The sequence below is a fragment of the Fukomys damarensis genome, unplaced genomic scaffold, assembly GCF_012274545.1.
Source record: "Fukomys damarensis isolate Sample0158 unplaced genomic scaffold, DMR_v1.0_HiC HiC_scaffold_11, whole genome shotgun sequence".
NCBI lineage: Eukaryota > Metazoa > Chordata > Mammalia > Rodentia > Bathyergidae > Fukomys > Fukomys damarensis.
Genome location: NW_022900923.1, coordinates 43,868,861 through 43,890,840, shown reverse-complemented (window position 1 = coordinate 43,890,840; position 21,980 = coordinate 43,868,861). Strand labels below are relative to the sequence as shown.

The following is a 21,980-nucleotide window of genomic DNA, read 5'->3' as shown; positions in this document are numbered from 1 at the left end:
TGGCTGGCTGAGAGGGGAGAGCTTCTGACTTTGTGTAGTGACAGGAAGTTGGAAAATGAAACTACAGGCCCTGGGTGCTTGCAAAGGCCCGTGGGGTGCGCCTCTTCCCCCAGACTTTGAGCTCCTCTGGGGCGCACGGTCACCGGTGTTGCTTCCTGTCCCCATGCTCGCCGCTCATCCGGTGTCAAGTTTCATTTCTTTTTGTACTTCTCGCCAGCAGCCCCCTCTCACCCTTACTTTCCGCTCGGGGGTGCAACTGCGGCCGGGCCGGGCGCGCTTCGTTCCGACCTGGGAAGATCGGTTTGAAGCGTGCCGCGTTTGGGGGCGGACTCTTAACGGGCGTTGGCAGGGGCGTTATTGACAAAAGTCGTCCGGAGATACGCGGTTGGCGTTTCCCCAGCTATCGCGCTTTGTCGTCTAGGGCATTTAAAGAAGGTTCCGGAGCTTTGTCCTGCATCGGAGAAGCTCACCGCCCCGCCCCCCCCCCACCGGCGTGGAAAACTTGGTGCTTCGGTACTTAAGGCTGGCAGTGGTGTTGTCGTTAAAATGTATGATTCAGCCCCTGCCCCCCGCGCGAACTCTCTCCTCTTTGATTTTATTTGAACATTAAAACTTTGTAAGTGGAGTCCTTTACATTTTGGGGGAAATAGTCTCCTTTTTTTGGTAATGTAACAACGTCCTTTTGGGTTGGGGGTGTAACTCAATGGTACAGGGCTTGTGCAGGGCGCTGGGTTCAATCCCCAGCATCAGCAAAAAGAGGCAAAAAAAGCGTACCCATTCCATATTTTCTTGAATACTGTGCAGCAGTTATACCGAGCCCTTTTTTGATAACGATGATTAGGTTGATAAGCTAGTTTTGAGACATTTTATAATTCGGTTTTATTGAAATTGTGCTGAAGAATTGAGACTTTTTTCCTAGGTCTTAGTTACTGTCTCTGAAAAATAGCTGGACCATAGGTCACCACAGCAACTGGACTATGTATTATAAACACGTTTAGCATGGAAGAGGTTCGTTTAATGGCGTCTTCCTTTCTCTCGCAAGTTACAACATGGCTCCCTCCTCCTTTTGGGGGGTGGAATGGGGTTGGAGGGCCTGGGCGTTGACTCTTGGAGAATGTAGACTAGCGCTCTACCACTGAGCTTCTCTCCTAGCCTTCTCCATTTAGCGCAGGAATTGAGTTTTCTTTGAAGTGCTGAAATAGAATGGACTGTGTTTTTCAAATTTAACCCTTCAAAAATCAGATTACTTCGCTTAGGTCAGTTAAGTATTTTCCTCCATTATATTTTTAAAAACTTGTAAAACTAATTTTAGTAAACTTGGGATTTTGTGAGAGGGAAAATCAAGTGTTTTCTGGTACAGTATATGTGTTGGCTTATATGTAACAAGAATAAAAAGTCTATTTTTAACTCTGTTTCACATTTGGAATTTTTAATGTCTCCTGGGTTTTTTTCCCTTTAGTTCTCTTTTGTGGCCCAGGAAATCGTTGAAGTTTATTACTATTGAAGAGTTTCAACTTAACTGCATACTCAGGAGGTCATCAACTTTTCTGTTGAGAGAAAACCTGATATAAAAATTGAATTGGAAACTAGTACACTCCTCTAATCCCAGCACTGGGGGAGGCTGAGGCAGGAAGGTTGCTGTGAGTTTGAGGCCAGCCTGAACTACACAGTAAGACCCATTCTCAAAAAACAAACAAAAAAATGGGTCTGGGGTTTTAGCTCAGTGGTTCCACCGCCTGCCTTGCAAGTGTGAGGTCCCGAGTTTGATCCCCGGTACACGCACAAAAAAAGTAAAATGGGCTAAGAACATAACTGTGCAGTATAGTACATTTTAGAGTTTTTGGGTTTTTTTTCCCTGCTATCAGGAATCGAACTCAGGACCTTGCACTTGGGAGGCAGAAGCAATGCCACTGAGCTAAATCCCTAACCCATAGAGTGCATTTTAGCATGTGAAGCTCTGGGTTTGATCCCTAGTACCACAAAAAATAAAAACAGTGGGCTGTTCTTTTAAAGTGTCCACTGAAGAATTCTATTTTTGCCTCTGTTACTTTTTCTCAAAAGAAAATTCATTTGCAGTACTGTAGTTTTTCCTCACAGCATCTTCCCCTGCTAAATGCACTGTTCTGTCCCAGAGGCATTGCCGTTTCCCCACCACTGTCAGGGTTGTCCTGATGTACCCGGCGGGTCACCTGCCTGGACTGCATGCTGCTGCACCGCCCCCGGGGTGCCCGCGGTTTGGGAACCTCTTCTTAGGGTGGCATATGTGTGATCTCTGGAGACGTTAGCATTTTCTGCCTTGTCTTTTCAGTTCTGCAGCTTAGCTGTTGTTACAAAGCTGTAGGACTCAAACATGCTCTACAGGAAAGGTGCTAAGATTCCACGATTTGGGTTTCCAAAGTTTCCCAACTACAAATGGAACTGTAATCGCCATGTTTGCAGTAGCCTAGGGATTTCGAGTGTGTCTCTCCTCCATCACCCTTCGCACACGTTCCTCCCCTGCCCCACAAGCGTTTCTGATTGTTGAAAGTATGGATATTGAACTCTTTGACTAAGGCCGTGTTTACCAAGGAGTAGTTTTAAGGGGCTTAGATTAGCAAGTAATTGTTTAAATGGGAAAATTATACAGTAAAAAAGCAATTTGCCATAAATAGATTTCATCAGAGAAAAGGTCTGGTAAACTCAGGAAAATGACTGGAAACTTCCCCACGTTTATTGGTGCCAAAATAACCACTACTTTAACCCCATTAAGAGACTGTGGGATACTGATTTCTAGTGGGCATAGTTATTTAGCATTAAGTAGCTCTTTATTTGTGTATTATCATTTAGCATCTAAAATAATACTTTGACACCGAGAGGCGTGCTTCTGTCCTACGAAAGAGGTTTCCCTGGTGAATGGAGCACAGGGCTGATGCAGATGCAGCTTCTCCCAGAACTCCGACTGTGAGAGGCAGCTCCACTTTCTAGTCTTCCTGTTTTCCCTTCTCTGCTTTGGGTGGCAGCATCTCTTGTGATTGGCTTCAAAGTGATAACTAAAGATTACTGGAAAATTTCACAAAAGCTACAGAAACCTTGCTGTTTTCCACTAGACTTCCTTATCTCCGCCCCTTTTTGGAGCAGACATAGTTGATCCTTAAGAATCCTATCCTTAGCCAGGCGTGGTGGCGCACACCTGTAATCCCAGCACTCGGGAGGCTGAGGCAAGAGAATTGCTTCAAGTTCGAGACCAGCCTGGGCTACATAGTGAGTTCCAGGTCAGTCTCAACTACATACTGAGACTCTGTATCAAAACAAACAAACAAACAAAAATAACAACAACAATAAAATCTGGCAGACTCTGCCTACTTTCATAATTCACACTGTAACATCAGAACAAAGGGTAGTACCAGCTCTATAAACTATATCCAAAAAAAAAAAAAGAATCCTATCCTTTATGAGTTACATCATTAGTCTTCTCAGGGCTAACATTTGTATTGTTTTTGTGTTAATTTTGTTTTAAACATCTTCATTGAGATATAACTTAGACACCGTGAAATTCACATACAGAGTATATAGTTAAGTGATTTTAGTCTCTTCTCATGGTTGTACAGCTACCACCGTATGACCTAATTTTAGAATATTTTCAGCTGTCCAAAAAGAAACCGTACTCATTAACTGTCACTCCCCTTTGCCCTCCTACTTCCTCCTCCACCTTGTCCCTTAGCAGTACTGATCTGCTTTGTAGACCAGCCTGGTCCAGACACTTGGTATAAATGGGGTCATGCACTGTACAGTCTTTTGTGGCTGGCTTCTTTTATGTAAAATCCAAGGTCCACTCATGTATCAGGACTCCATTCCTTTTTATGACTGACTGACAGAATGACACCACATTTATTTACAAAGATCTGAGTTTTTTCCACTTGTTAGATATGATGAATAATTCTGTTGTGCACATTCCTGTATAAGTTTTTGCATGAACATTTATTTTGTTTCTCCTGGGTATATACCTAGGAGTGGAGCTGCTGGTTCATACGGTAACTATCTGCTGTGGCTGGCGTGTGTGAGGGCTTCAGCTTCTCCACATCTTTGCCAGCACTTGTCTCTCTTTTATTATTACCATCTAGAAGGTATAGGTGGGTTCTTGGGTGGTTTAAATTTTCGTTTCCCTAAGGACTAATGACATTGAGCATCTTTTCATAAACTTACGGGCTTTTACATATCTTTGGAGAAATATCTTTTCAATTCCTTTGCCATTAACTTTTTTTTTTTTTCCAAGTTGTAAGAGTTCTTTGTGTATTTCAGGTGCAAGTTCCTTTTGAGATGCATGACTTGAAAGTACTTTCTCCCATTTTGGGGACTGTCTTCTCACTTGGTGTGTTGTTTACAGCACAAGTTACCTGTTTTTGGAGCTCCCTCCATTCAACCCAGGGCCTTGTGCGCACTAGACAAGCACTCTGCTGCTGAGCTACACCCCAGCCCTGTAATGTTTTCATGGAATTGACTTAATTTTCTTTCTTTTCAACTCTGTTGTGATCCACTGAGATCTCATTCTTAGAAAAAGAAAGGTTTTTGTTTTCTTTTTATGTATGAAGATATTTAGTGTAGGTTTCTTAGGATGAGCTTATATTTATTTGGCCAAAACTTCTGCCCGCAGAATTCTTTCTAGTAGATCAAGTATTTTGGAATTCTACAAGGAAAATACTGTTGTGCGTGAGAACATTTCCTTGCTGCTCCGTTGCCAAAGGGAGAGGTTATCAACCCAGGTGATTTTTGACCCCCAGGGGAACAGCTGGCAGAGACTGGAGTCATTTTTAATTCTCATTTGGGCAGGGAGTGTTGCTGGCGTCCAGTGGGTAGAGACAGGTGTGAACAAATTACAGTGCACAGGACCATGTCTAAAACAAAGAGCTGTCTGGGCCAGGTAAAAGATTTAGCTCAGTGATTCCACCACCTGCCTAGTAAGTACAATGTCCTGAGTTCAATACCTGGTACCAAAAAATAACAACAACAACAAAAAAAAACCACCCAAAAACCTAAGAGCTGTCTGACCTTACAATCAGTAATACTGAAATTCAGAAACTAGCCCAGAAGGGGAGATCTGGGAACTTTAGGAATTGAAGGATTTTTCAGTTCCTGTCTTGCTAATCAAATAAAAGGAGAATCTAAGGCAGATAGAATCCCTGTGGACAGAATTGTAGCAGAACTTGTAAATTAAGTCAGGGAACATTTTGTTGAGTTCTCAGAGCTGCCAGTTTGTATGTAAATTACACTTATGGTGATGTATACCATTTGGAAGAGAAATACCAGTTGGAAAAAGTAGTTTTGATTATTCCCAACACCTGAGCCTTTAGGCCACCCTGAGACACATATTGGTAAATAAACTGGGCTGATTTAGGAAGATACACACTGGAGTGGTGGTGTTCCAGGAGAATACGACAATGAGATTTTAAGGTAAAATTTAATAATATTCTAATGGTTTGTACTCAGTGTGCGCCTGTAGTTTATGGAACTGGCTTTATCTTCCTTGTTGCCTAAGATCTAGAAAGCAGTGTGGCATGCTTAAGATCTTGGACTCTGGACCCAGATTGCCTGAATTTAAATCTCAGCTTCACCATTGACTTGTGTGACCTTGGACGAGTTTCTTACCATATCTGGTAAGAATGGTACTATTTACCATTCAGTTTTTTTCACATGTAAAATGAGTTGCAAAAGTATCTGTCTCAGAGGGTAGTAGTGTTGTGAGTAAGGAGCAATTCAGTACACTTAGGGCATGTAAGACAGTGCCTGGCATAGTGTTAAATTCATTAATAATGGCTATCTGGGCCAGGAATGTAGCTCAGTGGTGCTGTTGCCTGCCTCGAAAGCACAAGATCCCGAGTTTGATCCCCAGTACCCCCCCCCAATAATAATCTCATGTTTATGTTTTTCCAGCCCACTGCTATGGACAGTGCCATCACCCTGTGGCAGTTCCTCCTTCAGCTCCTGCAGGAGCCTCAGAATGAGCACATGATCTGCTGGACCTCTAACAATGGGGAGTTCAAGCTTCTGCAGGCAGAAGAGGTGGCTCGTCTTTGGGGGATTCGCAAGAACAAGCCCAACATGAATTATGACAAACTCAGCCGAGCCCTCAGATACTACTATGTAAAGGTAATACACATCCTGATCTCGGCGTTACACAGAGAGCCTCAGGATGAGCATTAATCCTTGTGTCCCATTGCAGTTATAGGTTCTAATATCCTGGTTTATTATAATCTAGTTTATTTTATAGCTTCAGTAGTTTAGAATTAGTACATAAGATGTAAACTTCCAGTTGTGTTTCTGTAAATGCTTACTAGGTAACCTACTCTCATCACACATTTTAGTTCTCACTGCTGCTGTCTTTACAAGAAAAAGTACAGGATTTGTATAAAAATAGGAATCATGAGATTCTTAAAAATAAATAGTCTCACGTATGTCATAACGTACTTTGTTGTTTTGTTTTGCCTTTTTGTTTTTTGAGACAGGGTGTCACTATGTAGTTCAGCAGACCTGGGATTCATATGTAGCCCAGGCCAGCTTTGACCTCACAGTGATTCTCCTGTCTCAGCCTTTTTAGTGAAGGAATTACAGGCCTGTGCCTCCACACCCAGATAATATGGTATTATTTTTACTTATTTACTTATTTTGGTACAGGGGATCGAACTCAGGCCCTTGCGCTTGCGAGAAAGGAAGCAGAACTACTGAGCTAAAACCCCAGCCCTATGCTATTATTTTGAATACATTGTTGGGCATCAAGGAAAAATAAATGCTCCAAAGGTTGGATAGGAAGCTGAGGAGGTCTTTCTTTTGCCCTTAGGTAACTGATCTTATAAGCTTTCCTGTGTGGAGATGAGATAAAAGTCAAGCTGGGAAGCAAAATAATAGATAGATATGGGCTGGGGATGTAGCTCAGTGGCCCTGCACCTGCCTGTCAAGCACAAAATCCTGAGTTTGGTCCCTGGTACCAAAAAAAAAAAGGATAGATAATAGGAAGTAGGGAGAATCTCCCTTCCTCAAAGAGGAAGAGAGGATCACGAGGTAGAGGGTAAGGGTAAGGGATGAAGAAGACGAATTGGGATGTTATGTACATGTACCGACTTCCCACAAAGAATGTAAACATTCTGTACTGCACACATATACTGATAAAATGAAAGAAGAAAACAAACAAGCAAAAAAAAAACCCCTTTTTTTACTTGCCCAGGAGTTTGAAGATTGGCTGGGCAACATAGCAGAAGTCCCTGTCTCAAATGAATGGATGGATAGATGGATGGAAGGGTCAGTAAAGAGCTGAATCAACAACAACAAAAAATCAAGCTGAGTGTGATGGCACATGGGCAGTGATCCCAGCGTTCTAGGAGGCTGAGTCAGGAGGATAGGAAGTTTGAGCCCAGCCTTCCCAGCTAATCAACTTAGTGAGGCCCTGTCTCAAAATAAAATAGAAAAAAGGATCTGGAGATGTAGCTCGATACTCAGGTCCTGCAGTCTATCTACAGTACCATAAAAGAGAGAGAGAGAGAGAGAGAGAGAGGCCTTACAATTGTAATGTTCTGAATTCCTTTTTGCTTGTGTCTTGTGCAGGTAGATTCCCTATGATGAATGTTATCATTATGTATATCTAGAATGTACCACTAAATGTTTGCTAAAAAAAAAAAGCCAAACAAAAAATTCCTTTTTCCTTACTTGGGATGCTTATGGCTTCTCCTTGTAGCATTACTTAAGATTGACGTTCAGTGAGTTCTGACTTAATATAGACACTTGGTTGACAGAGTCCAGCAGTTAAAATTCTGAGCTTGTTTGTTTGTTTTAAATGTAGTCCCGGGATAGAATGTAGGGCATGGCGAATGCTTGGGAAGAGCTCTCACACTGAGCTGTATCACCACCCTCAAACTTAGTTTTTGTGTCGCAGACTAGTACAGCTGCTAATTTGAATTTTCTTGTTTTAACTCTTCCGTGATAGGGGCTCTTTGGCTTGATGAATGTAGGTGACTTTGAAGTTTTTACGTAAGCTATGCCCACTTCTCAAATAGAAAGCCTCATTATATAGGCTTTTTTATGAACTGTGGGCTGTAAGTTGACAAAAAAGTATTTGAATGTTTATTTTCTTTACCCATAGAATATCATCAAAAAAGTAAATGGTCAGAAGTTTGTGTACAAGTTTGTATCTTATCCAAAGATTTTGAAAATGGATCCAATCACAGTGGGCAAGATTGAGGGAGACGGTGAAACTCTGAATTGCAGTGACATCAGCAGCACTTCTAAAGACGTGGAGAGTGGGGGGAAGGAGAAACAGCCCGGGGCCAGGACCTCCAGCCGCAATGACTACATCCACTCTGGCTTGTATTCCTCATTTACTCTCAATTCTTTGAACACCTCCAGTAAAAAGCTTTTCAAGTCAATAAAGATGGAGAATCCTGCTGAGAAACTGGCAGAGAAAAAATCTCAGGAACCAACACCATCTGTCATCAAATTTGTAACACCTTCCAAGAAACCACCCACTGAACCTATCGCTGCCACCATTTCAACTGACCCAACTATTTCTTCATCTTCCAAAGAAACTATCCAAGCATTAGAGACACTGGTTTCCCCAAAGCTGCCCTCCCTGGAGGCCCCAGCCTCCGTGTCCAGCATGGCTGCCAGTTTTACCCCCACTCCTCCCATTCCTGCCGCGCCCCCTCCCTTGAAGGAGCCTCCCAGGACACCCTCTCCTCCGCCGAGTTCCAACCCAGACATCGACACAGACGTTGACTCGGTGGCTTCCCAGCCAATGGAGCTTCCAGAGAACTTGTCTCTGGAGCCTAAAGATGAGGGTTCATCTTTGCCAGAAAAAGACAAAACAAATAGTTCATCAAGGTCCAAGAAACCCAAAGGGTTAGAACTGGCACCTACCCTTGTGATCACAGGCAGTGACCCAAGCCCGCTGGGAATACTGAGCCCATCTCTTCCTACAGCTTCTCTTACACCAGCGCTGTTTTCACAGGTAGCTCGGGGGTGCGTTGTAGTCCTCTGCATTCATTCATCTTTTAAAGCAGATCTAGACTGTATACTTGGACGTTTTTTGTTATGTAGGTTTGTCTTAGAAAGGTTAAATGTAACCCTGTGAAAGTAACGTAATTCCTCACTTCAGTTAGGATTGCCAAAATAAAAGGTTTAGAGTATTGTCTTTAAAAATTCATTGTTGGGCTGGGGATTTAGCTCAGTGGTGTGACTGCCTGCCTCGAAAACACAAGGTCCTAAGTTCGATGCCCAGTACCCAAAGAAAAAAAAAAATTCGTTGTTCTACAAGTAAATAAATATTTTGATTTTTCTACTTTCTTCTAAAGAAGTGCCCCCCAGCAGTGATGTTAGAAAGTGGTAGCTCCCCAGAACCTTGATGTTGAATAGCAGGTTCGGTTAGTTACAGTGGGTATTCACGAACTTGCCCATCTTGTAGAACATTTTCATAGCTCACTCCAGACGGGCTCATTATTGAGATAGACTCAGCTTCCCATTGCTCCTCTGGGCCTGAATGCAGGTTGGTTTTTCTATTTTGCAAGGACCCTGTAAAAGTTGAAGTAAAAAGTTGTCATTTGACCTTTACCTTTCTTAGGATATAAAGTGATGTCTAAACTTTTCATGGTAACATTTTAGACATAGAGATATTTGGAGTGGAGAACAGCACGATATTTGGGCCCAGTGTGTGTACAGATTTCTACGCAGCCTGACTTGTACTGTTGTGGAGTGAAGCAGAACCCTGTTGTGAGTGCGAGGATGTTTTGTGTATTGCAGACGCCCATCCTCCTGACTCCAAGCCCCTTGCTCTCCAGCATCCACTTCTGGAGCACTCTCAGCCCTGTCGCTCCCCTGAGTCCAGCCAGACTGCAAGGTGCTAACACACTTTTCCAGGTAATTCCACCACAGTCTGTCTCGGGTGATCGGGAGGTTCAATGAGGAAGCAGCCAGCATGTCAGGGCCCTCTCTTCAGTTTAATCATTATGCAACTATATGTAATAAATATTCTTTGGATTTTACTTTTAAATTTCTAAATGTTAATTTTCTTGCTGGCAGACAGCTTGGATAAATATATACAGCCAAGTTTCCTTTTCATAGTTGTCCAGTACATATGACTAAGAATTGTTCTGTACTAGCTAGGACCCGGTGAAAAAAAAAAAAAAAAAAAAAAGCAGAAAAACCCCAAAACAAACAAAAAAACGCTATGGTAATGTAGCTAGGCATAGTAATGCACACCTGTAACCCCAGGTTCACAAATTTGAGCCCAGTCTGGGCAATTTAGTGACTTACCCAGACCCTATCTCAAAAAATTAGAAAAAGGGCTAGGGATGTAGCTCAGTGTGAAGGCCCTGGATTCAATTCCCTTTACACCTGGATGGGGCAGGATATTATATTATTATTGTTCATCCCTCCCTTCCTCTTTTTTTTTTTCTAATGGTGGGCTAGGGATTGACTTTAGGGCCTTATGTTTACTAGGAATGTGGTCCATTGAGCTACACTCCTTCTTTATCCACTCTTTGTTTTTTTTTCCCCGTACCCGGGATTGAACTCGGGTCCTTGTGCTTGCAAGGCAGGTGGCGGAACCACTGAGCTAAACCCCCAGCCCTTCTTTTTTGTTTTTTGAAAAAAATTCCATAATTACTGAATGGGACGAATTGACAGTTTTTTATATTTCTCTTTGCCTCTGCCCAACAGGTAATTGAGAGATCACATGATCTGGGGCCTTAGGCAAAGTCATCCTGCTCCTGTAGCTTTAGCTGGGACTGTCTCATGCAGGGTCTGAGAATATTTAGTGGGGAACCCTTTTCTAGGATGAGTTCTGCCTGACCTTTCTGAACCTCTTCTGAGGTCGGGACTTGCTTTATAGTTGAATACCACTCTAGTGCATGTTGCCCTTTACTGGACTTCTGAAGCCTTCACTGGTGTGTACCAGGTGCGACCGAAGGTGAAAGGTTATTCTTTGTTCCCATGCCATTGAGGTAGGTTGCAAAGAGTTAATATTTAACGTGTCGGGGCTGATAACATTTTTTAAAGTTTCTGTTTTGCCATCATACTGTTCCATCACAAATGGTTACTGCGTTTGTCCTTTGAGCCACTGCAGAAAGCTGTCATATTTTGCCTCAGGGAATATAGTAGGACAGAAAGTGAAAGTTGGAACTGAGTAACAGGGTGATAATGTGTTCTTTCTTTCCCAGTTTCCTTCTGTACTGAACAGTCATGGGCCGTTCACCCTGTCTGGCCTGGACGGACCTTCCACTCCTGGCCCGTTTTCCCCAGACCTGCAGAAGATATAATCTATGCACTTGTGGCGTGAGAGGAATACAGAGATGGAGAGAGAGTTGACCTGATGGCATTGGAGTGAGGAGTTGATGCTATGATTTTTGCCATTTCCCGCTGAAACACCTTCTTCAGGACTCTCTTTGAATAGGTTTCGAGTTAGACTGTGTGAAATGCCTTAATTGGAGCCCACCTCCACAGCCTTGTCTTTTTTTATGTTGAGCCAAGTGCTAAAGTAATTTTGGTGGGGTTTATAGCAGCTGTGCTTTGCAAACGTGGTTAAGAGCAAAGGTAATCCTCCTGGCTATCAGAATCCTTTGGCTAGGAGAAAATTGTGCTTAGAGTTTATTATTTTAGAAATGCTATTTAAGGAGCTGGGGATTTAGCTCAGTGGCATTGCACCTGCCTGGCAAATGCAAGGTCCTGAGTTCGATCCCTGGTACCAAAAAAAAAGAAAAAGAAATACTGATTAAATGAAACTGGCTGCTTAGGACTGAGTATGCTCTGCTGAATGAGTAAAAGGGAGCTGTTTATGAGCAGTAGGAGAAAAATAATCCATTCCTATTCATACAAAATAAGACTGGAGCAGTACCATTGTGCACTGTTGTGCTACGAACTGCAGCATGTAGGAGCAGGTCACAGAAGGTGCCAGGGTCTCCTGGCCATGCCTGTGACCTCACCTTCACCTGTGGGGAGCGCATGGAGCCAGTCTGTCAGCAGGAGAACTTCCAGCCTGGATTTGAGGTGTGGCCCTTGGAACATCCGGGAGATGAGCACAGGAGCGCCGCTGTCCAGTGTCATCGGGGATGATTTCCAGCAGGATGGACTTGGGTATTGAGAATTGGAAGCTTCTCTGAGTAAGAGGTTGGATTGAATACCTTGGATCAACATTGGAGGCTTGTCCCAGTTAGAAGATACCCCGGGTGAGGGGCCCTTTCTCATTTCTGTTCATTGTACCCCATTTTCTGCTATATATTTATCTCCTTTCCTTCTAAGTCTAAAGCTATTAGAAGTTGTGACAGTATTAAAATGTCATCAGGAAGGTGGAATGGGGAGTGGAACCTTCAGTCAGTGGTGAGACAGAGATGTACTTGTGTCTTTCAGTTTTTTCTTTTTATTAGGGAGGATCAGTTCATTTGGTAATATTTATACATAGGAATTGGATTATTTTATTTAGCCTTAGAAAATGTAGGCCTTTATCTCTATATTACCAGATATATACATTTTTGTTTATTTTTTTTTTTTTTGAGACAGGGTCTTACTATGTAGTTCAGGCTGGCCTTGAACTTACTGTGTAGCCCAGGATGGCCTTGAACTCGTAGTGATCTTCCTGCCTCAGCCTCCTGAGTGTTGAGATTATAGGCATGCGCCACCACACCTGGCTCAGATTTCTAAAATATTACCATATGGTAATCTGTGCCAGGTACAGACAAATCTTTTGACCTCTCAAACTGAATCGGTAACAGTAACACATTGGAATCCTTTGAAAAATTTGGCTTTTTAAAGTCCAGGCCTAAATTATATGCTGCCATTGCCACTATGTCACCAAAGTAGTTCTTGTTTAAGTTACAAAGAGCTTTATTTGGCCCACAGCTTTGGAAGCTGAAAGTCCAAAATCAGCTCCATTTCGTTAGCCTCTCCAGGGTGTTCTGCCTGCATTTGCCAGTGTGCTGATGTGTCACCAGGCATGTGGGACTCATCTTTTTTTTTTGTACTGGGGATCAAACTCGGGACCTTGTGCTGTGAGCCAGGCAATGGCACCACTGAGCTAAATACCTGGCCTTGGACTCATCTTTTAACCCTATAACTGAGTCAGAAGAGCTAAAGGGAATGAAGGGTTAAGGACTCGAGGGCTTGAAATGACACTGATACAAATCAGCATCTCCTAGATACACAGTGTTCACTTTGAATTTGCGTTCAGTGTGGAGAAGCTCTTGGGTAAGGCCTGTCAGCTAAAGCATTGGTTGGTGCCTTTGGATGGACAGGGTTGGAGACCTGTTACCGGTTCACGTGTGGTTATCAGCTGCAAATTCTATTCCCAAGATGTGCAATAGTAGTGTTGAAGTGTTCAGTAGTGATGGGAGCAGACCTATTGAACGGTTTTTCCCGTTGAATTATTTAGCTTGCCTTTTGAAATTAGACCCCTCAGCAGCACTTTGTAATAGTTTTATTAGGTTAACATTTTGTATAGTAAGTAGATATTGAAGGCTGATTTAACTAGATGTTTTAAATTCTGAAAGCACAAAAATATTTTTATCTCTTTGAATTAAGGGAGGAAAGCCATTGGTTTGTTTTCACAGATGATATATTTGATGGTTTACTATCTCAGTGTAGTACTTTGGAACCAAGGGCACTGCTAAAAGTCAGAGCAACCTCCTGGGATGCGGGTTTGGAGTCCTTTTTCTATAAGCCTGGAGTCAAAGCCTCAGAAGTGTGAGGCCTTAGGTGGATAATCTGCTTTCTCTTTGAGATCAGCTAATTTGGATAAGTGTACAAGAGTGTGTGTGTGTGTGTGTGTGTGTGTGTGTGTGTGTACTTTTTAAGTCAAATTCCACCTTCATTTTTCAAACGTGATTATTAAAAATTTAAAATCACATATTTGGCTTACATTGTATTTTCTTAGACTAAAATGGTTTAGAGAATGAAATAATTAATGTGATATCATGTGTGTGTGTGTGTGTGTGTGTGTGTGTGTGTGTACCTTTTTTAAGTCAAAGTTTACAACCTTAGTGTATGAAGCAGACATTTCTATCTGTAGACTACCTACCTCCTTCCTGGAAAAGCTCCAGCTTCATATTCTTTTGAACATCCGTAGACTTCCTGTTAGCTTCAGAAGGTAACATACCACTTACAGTCTGTGCTTAGCTGAGAGATTCACACCTGGTGTCCACCCCAGTCACTGGCCAGGGTGAGTTGGGCAACAGCTGCCTGAGGTGAAGCAGGGAGCAGGTGTGTGGCATCCTGAGATCTCTTTTGTGAGATCTTAGGCTCTCGCTCAGTGTGCTGGAAACTGCTTAACAGCCTGGAGGACCTTGAGGGGCAGGGAGTCAGCTGCGCACACCACACTCTGTGGCAGTTTCCAGCCCCACCTTGAAGTAGAGAAGGGCTGTGCTCAGAGCTCGGTCCAGTGAGCCACTGCGTGACGCCACGTGGGGTGGCTTCCACATGAGTTATGAAATGTATTTTTCTCCTTCATATGTTGATTTTTAAAAATTAAAATCTCATGTCTGACTTCAGTAGTCTTTTTAAAAACGGTGTACCATACTGCTTTCATGATGTCCTAAAAGGCATATATTTTGTGATTGAACAAAGTTAAGAATTTCCATTGGTCAAAAGAAATACATATATAAAAAAAGATATATAATTTAAAAATCCGGAGGCCCCCCAAAAGATCAACCTTAATTTTCTTAAGAGTTAAAATATAGATTTACCTTTTCCCCACTTTTTGACATTTTATATATAGATACAATTTATTTCCTTCAAAAAAAAATTTTTTTTTTTTGTACCGGGAATCGAACTTGTGCTTGCAAGTCAGGCGGCAGCACCACTGAGCTAAATCCCCGGCCCTTCCTTCAAATTTTGATGGGACTTACTGGATTTTACCTGAAGGATTCTTTGAAGATTTACATATGCAGTTAAAGATTAGAAACCATGGGGCTGGATCCTGTTCCATGAAGCAGGGGTGTGGAGGCTGGAGCCGAAGTGGAGTGGTGATGGCGGTGCTGGCTCTGTACACCCCACACTGCGGGCCTCGTCCAGCAGCAGCGTTGCCGCGTCCTGATGTGACTCGGGTGAGTTCGGAGTTCTCAGAAAGCAGCTTCATGTTTCTGGTGATTTGAGCGCCTTTAAAGGCACCCAGTGGTGTTTCAGAAAAGCATTTCCAGCCTTTTGGAACATGCATCTTGAGCTATAGAAGTCCATGTGTCCTTACGCTGTTCACACGTCGTACAAAACGCACACGGACGCAGGGTAGCCAGGGTGGTAGGGCTGCTGCACCTGGAAGAACACACTCCGTTAGGGTCACGCTCAGAGTTCTCAGTCGAATCTTGGCGAAGACGTGTGATCCTTTTTTTGTGATGTGTGGGGAATCCCAGAAGAGGTTGTCATTTTTTCATAAGTTGCCAAATGTCCCATTACCAGGTGTTTGCCAGATCTTCATGCATGTTATTTTTAAGATCCTGTTGTTGTCTCTGTCATCTGCGTTAGGTGTGACTGTTTTATCTTGCTATTTTGCTTTCAGACTTCTTTGAACCTTGTATTTTGCCAAGTAATTCAGAATATTTCGTGTTGCTTTATGCTAAATTATACAGCTTCCACTTTTTTTGCTGAGAGTTTAAATTTTGGGGGGGGTGACATTCCAGCAGCTGAAGGAATACTTGTTAGTCTGTTTTTTATCCCTTTATTTACTGTACATTTTATTTACCCATGCTGGAAATGCAGACTCGTGCTGAGGTAGTGCTATCCTCAGGTGTGGGAGCATAAACCTGGGATCCGAGTGAGTCACCAAACCAGCAGGGACGCCAGGGACTCTTCTTGATGCAGTTGGGTATCTGGGTACGACGGGGACCCTGTTTCTGAAGAGGAACAAGCAGTGTGACTGGTTGATCCATAGCAGTGAGTGAAGTGAAGCCCCCCGCCACAACTGGCTTTCTTCAGCAGGTAGTCTGACTAGAGAATGAGTTCTGTGGAAAGTATTTTGTTAGTTATTTTCTTGCTCTGGAGTCAACAAATGTTTTGTTTTGTTTTTCAATGCTGGCATTGCCTGAAAGGAGGTGCCCTCTTTGTTACTCCCCTCAGGCCCTCAGAACTCTGCTTCCTGAAGGTGAAATTGTAGTCTGGGAGTCTAGAATCCCTGAGCAGGGTGTTGTATTAAACAGAGAAGGGGTCTGATCCCATCTGTGAAGCCTGTTTGTATCACAGTCATGCTCTGACCTATAAGCACAACAGGGCCGAGGTGAAATTGCTGGTAGTGTAAGTGTCCTCCAAGTGCTGTCTCTGAGGTGGTGGGGTTCTTCAAGCTGCTTTTCTGAAACAAGTGTGACACTTGGATATCCTGTCAGAAAGTAGCCATTTTCAGGGCGCTGGTTCCTATTTAGCCGTTGTGAAAGATGGAAGTCTAAAGTGGTTTGTGTGACAGGAGATGTTGGCTTTAAACTTCCTACAGACATTCAAGGACATTCAAGATATTGTTAATATTTTATTTTGATGGCCGAAGATGGAACCCAGCGCCTCACACATACTAGGCAAGCATTCCACCACTGAACTATGCCTCCATCCCCCGTAATTTAAAATGAAACTTTAGCGCTTGAGATTTAGCTCAGTGGTGCTGCGCCTGCCTGGCAAGCCCAAGGTCCTGAGTTCAGTTCCAGTACTGAAAGAAAAACCTTTAACAAGGAAATTCATGAGGGTTACGAACCTAGTGACTCTTTGAATGGTAATCTTTGAGTGTAATAGGTATCAGGAAATTTTGTTTTTGGTTTTGGTTTTTGATACCGGGGATCGAACTTGGGTCCTTGCCCTTGCGAGGCAGGCGGCGGAACCACTGAGCTAAATCCCTGGCCCTGAGGAAGTTTTTATGGGGTTTAAATATATACTTTGATATATTTCATTAGGAGACTAGCACGTTTCTATTCTAAGTCATTCTGATGTGTTGGCCTAGTTCATATATGTGCTTGTGTGTCGTAAAGTGACACATGGACTGAGAGTGTGTGTGTGCTTATAAGTGTGTTTTTCAGAGGGAACATACTCATCCTCGAGGCTAGGATGGTCTTAGCTAGTTTATACTAAAACTAAAACTTCTGCTGCACTTTGCAGTTGCTACTTTTTAAAGATTAATGCCTTGCACATTTCAGCTTGTAAGTGTATAGAATGATAGGCCTTAAAACTAATCGCTTGCCAACACTTTAGAAGTGCAGCACTTAAATGTGACACACTGAACAGGCATCTTAGACTGTTCTCTTATGTGCATGTGTCATTGAGCATATAAGGGTGGCCTTTCTTAAAATTTCTGTATTTTTATTTGCTTTTATGTAAATCTTTATTAGACTGGGTTAAGTTTCTCAGAGGAGCTTTATACTAGAAGCAGTATTTCTAAAATACAGAAATGTGACCATGGATTATTACAATAGAGGGAGATTTCTGGCTTTGTGACTTAATTAAACTTAATTAAACTCTACATAAGTTGTAGTAGCAGAAGCCTCAAAGATTATCTGGGGCCGAGTGGTCTTCTCATATTTGCCTTGTTTCCCATCTCGAAAAGGCCTGCTCCGTTCCTCACCCTCTCCAGAGAACATGAGCCTTGCTCTGGCCAGCCTGGGGCCGTTCTGGACAGGGTGGGCCGTGGCTGGCCTGGGGTTCTAGCGAGCGTCATTCAGGTCTGCCTGGAGTTCAAGGGTGGGGTGCCAGACACTGTGTTAAATCACTCGGCACTTTTCTTGGGTACCATTATTAGCACTGTTTTGTTTTTAATAACTGGAAGCACTTCATTATTTTGTTTAATTTCAGCTTGATATTAGGGTCAGGGAAGTAAGATTTATTTCTCATTTATGTTGTGGGGAACTTAAGAGTGTTTGGGAAAAGGATAAGTGAGCCATTCTTCTAGGCTCAGTAAGGTATTTGGCTGGGGTGTTTTACAATCATTTATAAGCTTTTAATATTGTGTTTTATAGATACTATTTTAAAAGATTTGCAATTAATAGGTTACACTGAAATTGAAAAGTACCCAATTAATAAGGTCCCCCCACCTTTCCTCTTTAAACGTGGTTGCTTGTTGTTGTAATGTAGGAGATCCACACAGTTCCTTCTGAAACATTTCAGTGTTTGTTGTTTGGGGTGGTATAACCTGTGGCCTTTGTATATACATTCATTGCTTATGTTCACCCTTCATGCAGTACAGTAGCATGCTATGAAATTAACTAAGGTGCCTATATGAAAGGAAGGAGAAGAAGTTAATACACTTAACCTTTATCTCCTGGGGGGTTATTTGTGTGGTTTGGCCCTGAGTCTTTTCCAGTCACAGTCATAGTGGTTTTTCCACTTTGGTCTTCTAGCAGTTTCATTTGTCCCTGAGGGTTGGGAGGGTTAAGTATGACACTTTCAATTTAGATGAGTTTCTTGAAATGATGCCCTTTATTTATCACGTAATCAAATTAGCCTTAGAAGAGTGTGTAACATATACAGATTTTTCTTTTTCTTTTTTTTTTTTTTTGAGCCTGGGTCTCACTGTGATGCCCAAGCTGGCCTCAGACTCCTGGGCTCAAGCCATCCTGCCTCAGCCGCTTCAGTAGCTGGGATTACTGGTGTGCACCATGTCAAGTACATTTTGAAGAATAAACTAGTAATTTTCCTTTTCATACAGCAAGACACTGTCTCAAAAAAGTGGGGATGCGGCTGGGGATTTAGCTCAGTGGTTCTACTGCTTGCCTTGCAAATGTAAGAACCCACGTTCAACGCCCAGTATCAAAAAACAAACAAACAATCAAACAAAAAAACCCAAACAAATGAAAAATTAAGATATTAAATAACAAACTTGATTTTCATTTAGCTGATCTGTAATTCAGAAAAAAGGTATAGGTCTGCCACAGGACTCTTGCATGTGTTTCCACCCCAACACAGGAGAGCAGTATTACTTCCTGTGCATGTTTTAGTTTGGAGTATATGATAAGAATTTGTCCACAGGCTCAGCTCGGTTGAGAAGGCAGTTACTTCCTTGTTTATTTTATTGAAATCTGTATGTCATAATACCAAGTATCACTTTATAAGCATTTAGCTTCAGTGCAAGTACACACCTATCCAAAAAGATGATTGTTTTTTAATCACTTAATTTTAGTTCCCTTTATATTAGGAAGACCTTCAAAATATCAAAATCACCATTTTCTCCCTTTTTCCTGAAAAAGCAAATTAAAATGGTAACTGCTGACAGTTACTGAAATTCACGTTAGTTGTTGGTACAGCTGGACAGAACTGCCATATCTAGCCAAGTTGTCCCCTTTCTCTGTTGGGAACAAGGGATGTTGTCTAAGGTAAGGCTGATGGACATTTACAGCTAGTCCTGAGTTTTTCCTGTGTGTGACAGGGAAACTTTATAGTTTAGGTCAGTGAGGGAAAGGCTATGCTGGCACTTTGAGGGATTTACTATATGCTGCTTTTAAAAGAAAAATGTGGTTGACACTCAGGGCTTCTCCAGACAGTATAAGGGATTGCTCTGAATAACCAATCAGGTGATTATTTTTTCTATCACTTCCCAAGTTTTATACAAAAAAAATTTGTTAAATTGTGTCTTTTAAGAAAAAATGATACATTTTAAAAAACTTTTATGTAAGAATCCACAGAGGAATTTGCTTTGTATAATGTGAGCCAAGCCCGCTTTAAAAAGCACTGTAGCAGATTTACTACGAGTTCAGAATTACACAGATATGTCAGTAGATATACATGCAACTAGGTAGGGACAACAATGTATTTTTTTAAATAAATATTTTTAACAAAATGCTTTTCTGAATGGAGTATTCGTTTCCGTTCTCACATCCATTGAAGTAGTCTCCGGTTGCATTGTCCTCGTGCCAGCCGTGGTCGGGAGGGAGCTCAGCTTTCCCCGCGGTTGACACCTGGCCCTCACCCCTCTGAGTGTGTCTAGGTCGGAGTATTTAAAGCCCCACTCAGGATGCTGGGTGACAGGGGCAGTTGTAAAGTGGTCATTCGCATAAAAGGAACTGAAAGAGAACTGACTGGCTAGGAAAACTAGTCATCATGTAAAAATCTCTTTATTTTAAATATTGACATTTTAAAGGGGTTTTTAAAATATTTAAATAAACGATTTATTGCATCTTTTGAATGGAGCAGCTTTTGCTTCTCTCCTAGCGCTGTTTCTTTGTATGGTTTTTTGAGGTCTGAGATTGGAGACTTCAGTTTATTTATCAGATGGGTCTTTTCAGCTGGGTGTGGTGGCCCACGCCTGTCTTCCCAGCACTCAGAGGGACTCCACGAGTGAGTTCGAGGTCAGCCTGGGCTACACAGTGAGCTCAAGGCTGCCTGAACTTCACAGCGAGACCCCATCTCAAAAAAAAAAGAAAAAAGAAAAACAAACCAAAAAATACACAGCCCTTCTCTAGGGAGAAGTGGGGTTAATAGGTGGTGAAACCTCACCAGGGAGAGTGGGTTTGTATCTTCAGATGGGAACAGCAGAGCGTGACAGTGTGGGATTGGGCTGGGGCTCTCTGAGAGGCCAGTTGGTGGCTCAGTGAGCATGCTCAGGGCATGGTGGGGACCCCTGGGCCCCCAAGGCACCATTCCCAGAGTGCACGCAGGAAGCTTGTCCCCTGAGCTCAGAAGGTTGAAAGATGGGGTCTAGAGAGTGAAAATGTGCTTTAAGAAGCTTCAGGTCTCTTAGTTAAAAAGCTTGTTGAAGCCATTACGTCTTTTCTCACCTTTCCACTGTGGACACTTCCCCTTTTGAGGCGCGCTTCGTTCCTGCTGTTTTCTGTTTTCACAGGTGCATCTGGCTGCGGCACACTGATACCCTAACAGGTCACTTTCCAGGGCTGGCATCGTCAGACGGAGCCGGTCACAGACAGTTGTGAGAGCGCACGTTGTCCTCATGTAGCACCGCACTGCGCCTTGTGACAGCAGTGGGCCACTGAAGTGGGGTGAGGAAGGGAGCAGCGCGAGGCCTGCACGGGCCGAGTGGGTCACTGCGGCCCTGCTGTTACAGCCGTCGCTGAGTGCCAGCCTTGTCCGACTCGTTCCTGTGTGCCAGAGACTCCTGCAGTGAGGCTCTAGTCCCCGCCTGCCCGGTGTGTGATGCGGGATTGAAGGAAAATGAAGACAGAGTTAGAGAGAAGGTGTGAACTGCGACGGCCCTCGCTCCTTCGGCAAAAGGCCCTGGCCCGTCTCTTCCACCGAATTTTACCATTCATCCGCCAGAGTAAAGGTGCGATACGTGTATGGATGTGCAGTACGTGACATTAGCATGGAAACTGACGCCGGCAAGGCTTTAGGAGAAGTCAAAGCAGGGCCAGGATAGGCCAGCGGTGCCACCACCTGCCTCACAAGCGCAACGTCCTGGCTTCCATCTCCGGTTCCAAAAAAAAAAAGGTCGAAGCATTTTCAAATTAGGAACAGAACAGACAAATATATGGTTGTAATTGGAGCATTGTCCCCCAAGCTGTGAAGGCAGTGACTGTGGGCGTGGAATCGGGGTGCGATTCCTCCGACCTCAGACGAGCCCCACAGCTTCACAGGCCGTCAGCGAGGGTCGTGTTAGCCTGCACGTTCTCATGGCGCTCAGGAGCTGTGTCTGCGGTCGCTAAGCTTCAGCCATATTCGCTTATGGCGAGGCCACCGAGGGTTAACTCTGCAGCCTGCACTGCTCACAGCACGTCTGGGGCGTATTCGGTGTTTGGGCTCGGGCACTTGCGCTCTACCAAAGCCCTCTCTGGTCAGGGTCACCGTCTGTGTCACCAGGAACACCGCTGTCTAGCACTGGCACCTCTGATGCTTGTCCACCTAAGATGTTCCTCACACAACTTCGGGAAACCACGTTTCCTCCTGCCTCCAGCTTCTCTCCCTGGCTGTGACAGATCCATCCTTTTTCTGATCTTTAGGTGTTGCAGACCCCAGGGCTTAATGTTTTGATTTCGCCGCATTTACTCCCTGGGTGGTTTTCTCCAGCCCCACGGCTTGTATGTGACCATAACATCTAGATCTTCACCCCTGACTTCTAAGCT

General features: G+C 43.3%; 1 protein-coding gene across 7 annotated transcripts; it reads left to right on the top strand.

Annotated features, from left to right (window-relative positions):
* The first annotated feature begins 9 nt into the window (after positions 1-9).
* Positions 10-21,345, top strand: Elk4 (ETS transcription factor ELK4). 7 transcript variants are annotated; one of them, XM_010613069.3, is made up of 6 exons: positions 10-181; positions 422-548; positions 5,908-6,123; positions 8,108-8,971; positions 9,760-9,876; positions 11,178-12,537. In XM_010613069.3, the coding sequence occupies exons 3-6, from the start codon at positions 5,917-5,919 to the stop codon at positions 11,274-11,276; spliced, it is 1,287 nt and encodes a 428-aa protein (XP_010611371.1). In that variant the 5' UTR covers positions 10-181; positions 422-548; positions 5,908-5,916; the 3' UTR covers positions 11,277-12,537. The 7 variants fall into 7 exon arrangements, 6 of the variants coding, with proteins under 6 accessions (XP_010611371.1, XP_033618112.1, XP_010611373.1 ...); XM_033762221.1 differs by having other exon boundaries at positions 37-95; XM_010613071.3 differs by lacking the exon at positions 422-548 and having other exon boundaries at positions 86-95.
* The last annotated feature ends 635 nt before the right edge of the window (positions 21,346-21,980 follow it).